The 5,913-nt window shown below is 45.5% G+C and overlaps 1 protein-coding gene across 1 annotated transcript in view; it reads left to right on the top strand.

Annotated features, from left to right (window-relative positions):
- Window positions 1-5,203, top strand: part of LOC121682496 (slit homolog 2 protein-like) — a 198,064-nt gene extending 192,861 nt beyond the window's left edge. The window contains exons 29-32 of the mRNA XM_042062652.1: window positions 1-185; window positions 994-1,282; window positions 1,729-1,934; window positions 3,188-5,203. The exon at window positions 1-185 is cut by the window's left edge and continues 41 nt beyond it. Coding sequence (XP_041918586.1) covers window positions 1-185; window positions 994-1,282; window positions 1,729-1,934; window positions 3,188-3,429 — 922 coding nt within the window. The 3' untranslated portion in view covers window positions 3,430-5,203. The remainder of the gene's footprint in view (window positions 186-993; window positions 1,283-1,728; window positions 1,935-3,187) is intronic.
- The last annotated feature ends 710 nt before the right edge of the window (window positions 5,204-5,913 follow it).

Genomic DNA, 5,913 nt, shown 5'->3' with positions numbered 1-5,913 from the left:
CTCCCTCTCTCTCTCTCTATGTCCCTGTAGTGTGGAGTCGGTGAATGACGGTATCTTCCACACGGTGGAGCTGCTGATCCAGAATCAGACTCTGAGTCTGGTGGTGGACCAGGGCCCCCCCAAAAGCCTGGGCAAGCTCCCACGCCAGCCCTCAGTGGACCATAACACAAAGCTCTTCGTCGGAGGTGAGACACATGTATATGTATATGGTTGGCAACACTTGTTGGTAGCAAATGTTTTTGTGTGCAGAGCCTAGGCTGCCTACAGAGACGTGTTTTTTTTGACGGCCTGCTTATGGGGCGGGCAGATAGCTTATCGCTGATATAACCTTTACAAAGGTAATTTGATGGTAAACAAACAGAACCAGTTACGTATTTGTTTGATGATGGTAAACGCACACCTTGTGAGGTGCTCACGATGGTAAATAAGACTTGAATTTAGAAGAAGTGTCGTGGCAACGTTGAAACGTTGGTCAAATAAAATTACTGCATATTGAAGTTCTGAGTGTGCAACGACACTTCTTATAAAAACAAACAGAACCAGCCATGTAACTTCAAGAATAGTCAACCCGAAGACATCTCGCGAAAATCGTGAAACATTACCTTGTCAGTAGATATAGCTCTTTGGAGATTTTGCCTGTTAATCCTTTGCCTCCACAACAAAAGCATTTGCATTGTGTACAGGTGGAACAAGCCAAGATAAGTAGGCTATTTACAATGGCAGAGTAAAATATAAATATATCTCTAAGGGGAGCTCTACAGTTGCCAAAAATACCTGAAACTGCATAGGATATCTTTAAGTAAAACACAATAAGCCATGTCATGTTAAGAGTTTAGAAATTGCACCAAAAAGCCAGGAACTTTACTTTTTTGTTTGAAGGGTAAACTTTTCTGCAACTTTCTACCATTTTGAATGTTGCAAAGGCCAAAGGTAAAATATGACATATCTCAGGCATTCACATCTCTCTTTGTTGTGTTTGTTTGTCGACTATAGGCGTCCCTGCTCTGATTGGTGCTTCCGGATTGCGTCCAGGCCCCGACAGGCCGTCCCAGTCCTTCAACGGCTGTGTGCACAATGTGCGGATAAACGGGGAACTGCAGGACCTGGGGGGAGCCCCGCGGGGGACGGAGGGGGTGCTGCCGGGCTGCCACTCCTGCAGCGTGTGTGCCCAGGGCACCTGCAGGCAGACAGGTGAGACGGGCATCACCTGCGAGTGCCCGCCAGGCCGGACGGGACCGCTCTGTGACCAGGTTGCCTCCCCCAGCCCCTGCCAGAACAACAGGTCAGTTACAGTCAGCAGCAATGCACATGTACAAACACATACACATACACACACACACACACAACATGACAGTTACGACATAACATACAAATCTTCTTCATAGCTTACTGACAACAGTCACAACATCCACCACATACACACATACACACACACACACTGAGAACTGTCACATCATCACTGCTCCACACACACAAAAATAAATCGCCACAATTCAATGAAGCTTTTTTGGATTATTTTACTTGGTAATGCTAAAATATAATGATCTACACACTCAAAATATGTATTAATATGTTGTTTCTCTTGCACCTTCCTCTCCCTCCCCTCTCCCCTCTCTCTCTCTCCCTCTCTCTCCTCTCCCCTCTTTCTCTCACCTCTCTGTCTCTCTCTCTTTCCCCTCTTTCTCTCTCTCTCTCTCTCTCTCTCTCTCTCACCTGTCTCTCCCTCAGGTGTGTGCATGGTCTGTGTGTGCCCCGAGGCTCGTCGTATAGCTGCCAGTGTGCCGAGGGCTTCACTGGCCAGTACTGCCAGCAGCATCAGGAGCCTCCCTCTTGTAGGGGGCACCAGTGCGGGCAGGGCGAGTGCAGAGTGGGCGAGAGTGGTGAGCCCACATGCCACTGCCCAGCTGGCTACACTGGCACCAACTGCCAAACAGGTGAGACAGCACAGCACAGCACAACACAACACACAGCACAGCACAGCACAGCACAACATAGCACAGCACAGCAGCACAGCAGCACAGCACAGCACAGCACAGCACAGCGTGTGGCTACCCGTCGGGCTCGGGTCGGGTTCGGACAAATATTTAGAAATTGTAGTCGGGTTCGGTTCGGGTTCGGACACATGGGGGCGATATGCATTGGAAGCTTTACATTTAAATTCTTTATTATGTTGGGTAACCAACAGGTCTGCTTTACATGATGCAAACGTTTGTTTTTTGAGAATAAAGTAAAATGTAAAAAAGACCTAATAGCTTTCTTCCTGTGTGCAAGATTTGTTTATCGTGACAATGCATTTCAGGCATGCCACCTGAAATGCACACGCGTTGTCACGTCTCACGACTACATAAACAAAGGTTATGCACATCGCACATATGCACATAAGCACAGTCTTGGGTGATGTTAAAAAAAGTTGTTAGCCTATCAGGAGATTTTAAGATTATTTGCGTTGCATACTGTGGTAAAGACATAGGCTACCGGTAGGCTATAAGGTCGTCTTGTTCAACTGGATGAGGATTTCCTGAAGTTGCCCCAATTAACGTCGATGCTGCATATGGATCAGTGACAGAGGCACTGTAGTTTCAACGACTGTTGCAGTTCATTTTTAAGACTTTTCGTCAATGGTAAGACAAGAATTCTATTTAGGCTATGCTTGCTTGGGCCTCTTGTGTTAATGTGCGCTGTGTGTGACCTGCGTGCGTGCACGCTCATCTGATTCTGTAGACAATTTGTTGTGTGTTCCGTTTAATGGGCTAAAAAGATAGGCTATCCACAAACGTGAACGTTTAATCACTAGCATGGGAATAACTGAGGCATCATCTGCGTCTCGGGCTCGGGTCGGGGTCGGACATAAAAATGAAAATGCCTGTCGGGTTCGGACGCAACTCTGTTGGACGCGGGCCGGGTTCGGACAGAAATTTGCGGCCCGATCCGCACTCTACACAGCACAACACAACACAACACAACACATAATATTCAGGGGTTTCATCAGGTCCCTTTCCACAGATGTATTAATCAAGCACCATGCAGTCTGCATTCATAACCTACCTGCTTGATTGTATACACCTCTGGAAAGGGACCTGATGAAACCAACTAATGATAGTATAGTCATATACAGGTAAATAGCCATGAGAGTGTATTTCTTACTGTTTTGCATATTAACACCCCCCCTCCTGTGCTCCCCCTCCAGAGATGCGTTGCCAGGGCGAACTGGTGCGTGAGCAGATGAAGCGTCAGCAGGGGGGGCGTGTGTGCACCTCCACCAGTAAGGTGGCGCGGGTGGAGTGCCCCCCCGCCTGCCACAGCGGCCTCTGCTGCACCCCCACCAAGAGCCGCCGCAGGAAGGTCACCTTCAAGTGCCCCGACGGGACCTCCTTCGCCGAGGAGCTCGACACGCCAGTGGAGTGCGGCTGCACAAAGTGCCAGCTGTAACAAACGACCTCCCCACCCCCCTACCCCCCGATGACCCTTGACCCCTGTGACCCCTGAACCCCAAACCCACCTCGTTGTGTGGAAATGAAAAGGGACCTGCCAGTGAGCAACAAGCGATAAACAACAGCAAAAAAGAAAATATATTGTAAGATAATTAAAAAAAACAAAATAAATAGAACTTATTTTTATTATGGGATTTTTTAAAAGAACGAAAACAGAGACTGAGTTTCATTTTTATATATATGATATATATATATATATATATATATATTATACATTGAGTGTACGTGTGAAATGAGAAGTTATTTTGTACGGACCTGAACAACAAATGGAAATCCATAAGATGAAAAGAAGTTATATGAATATATATAAAAACAAACAGACCATCCATACATTGACAGAAACAGATTCAGCTTCCTGGAAATATATGAATTTCTATATGTGTACAAATCTATATAAATGCATAGTCTTAACCATAAGGAATAATTTTGAGTAGTGTATTGCATGTCTTGTATGAGTCACGTTGAGAGGGAGAGTGATGGGAGATTTTAATGTGAGGAGAATGGACCGTGCCAAACATGGCTGCCTCCAACACAAGGGAGAAAGCTGGAGCTCTTACGACAAAGACACACAGACACGCTCATATTCTCATACACGTTCATACTCGCACACACACACACACACACACACACACACACACATATAAATATATACCCACTCACTATACACACATAAGCACACACACTCACACCCACTTACTCTATCTCTCTCTCTCTGACACACACACACACACACACACACAGCGAGCCACCACCCTCCATAGTGCTACACTGCCTCCTGCTCCTATCTGGACTTAAGATAGCGCCCCCTGCTGCTCGTTGAGTTGAACTGTTGAACCCTCGCGAGATTTGGAAGCCGCCTGTTAGAGGTGATTTGTGACTTTTTTTGCTCCAATGATTGGTTTGTGTGCTTCACGCCATCACCAATCAGATGGAGGACTGGAGGAGTGGCCTACAGGCAGCCAACCAATCACACGCTTTCCTCTGATAACACACACACTGGTGTTGCTCCGCCCATCCGCTTCCACATGCTTGATGTTGCCCCTCCCCCTCTGGTGTTGCCCTGCATCTCTGTTGCTCCTGCATGATAGCATGTGAACGTTGCCAAGGCAAAATGTGAACTGTAAAGTGTGGATGAGAGACATTACCCAGAGCGCACTGCTTCATGTGACCACAGCGCCAACAGGAAGTCATGGCAATACTCACACAAAGTGATGTGCAACTCCATGAAGTCACCATGCTAAGTAGCCACTGTGCTGACGGATGGAAAGGACTTCACACTGACGTAGTACTCCATCATAACCACCCCTCTACTACTACTAACACTATTAAACACCAGTATTCTAAGCCCATTACTACTGTATTGTTTACTTTATAACCAGCTTTAATATCTGATGTGAGTTTTTTACAGGAAACAGAATTATGTCACTTCCTGCCCCATAATTGGTATAGTATTTTGTTTGTTTTTTTTAAAGTAAAAGTCCCAGTGTGTTCTCAGTTTTAGTCTTGCTGTAAATGAAACTGAGGTCTGCAGGTGTGTGTAGAGATCTGTACTTGGAGTGAATGGATCATCACTGATTGAACCCAGTTATGGAGACGCTAATATGAGTGCCACAGATAACGATGATTTTAAGTATTGTGATAATAATGATTCCCAGGAAATCCAGAACTAATGAGTGCTGAATGTTGAATTAAAAGTCCCCCTGAAACCCCCATTTTTGTGTCAGTGTGTACGGTGACATGGTGTCTGTTTTGATGAGAACCAGTAGGCCTAGTGCAGTGTGTGTTGAATTGCAAGGCTTCACGAAATGATCATTGTGCTCCAGCTACACCTATTTATTCAAGTTTCCCCTACAGTTCCACACTGAGAGTCAGATGCTGGGCGCTTATTACCTGTTAATAAATATTCTATTAACAACCACTGATGGAGACCGTTGATTATGCCAGATGTACGTGTGTCTCTGTGTTTCTGTGTGTGTGTGTGTGTGTGTGTGTGTGTGTGTGTGTGTGTGTGTGTGTGTGTGTGCGCGTGTGTGTGTGTACACATCAGGGCACACATCAGACTGAAGCTCACAGTCGTTCACCAAGACCACCCTCAAGAAAATGTGTTTTTATCTTCTGAATGCAGTTACGTCAGGAATTACTGCAAATGAATTGCATTAGATTGTGTCATCCTTCTGTTGCCCTAGTTTGCTTTTTTATCAAGCGGCCATCATATTTCATTACATTACGCTGCTTTTTGCCCTGTCTACAACCCCACAACGAATGGTAAAAAAAGAGTGTCACCCATAAACAGTGGCCTATTATGCATGCATTTGTTTGTTTATATTTATGTTTATGTTTAAAATTATTGTCCAAAACAACGTACATTATATTTTAACCATAATGAAGTACCAAATGAAGTAGCTCACCCCTCTCTTCAGCA

This window comes from Alosa sapidissima, chromosome 14 (genome assembly GCF_018492685.1).
Source record: "Alosa sapidissima isolate fAloSap1 chromosome 14, fAloSap1.pri, whole genome shotgun sequence".
Taxonomy (NCBI): domain Eukaryota; kingdom Metazoa; phylum Chordata; class Actinopteri; order Clupeiformes; family Clupeidae; genus Alosa; species Alosa sapidissima.
Note: the sequence above shows the minus strand (reverse complement) of the source record. Positions and strands in the feature narration are given on the sequence as shown.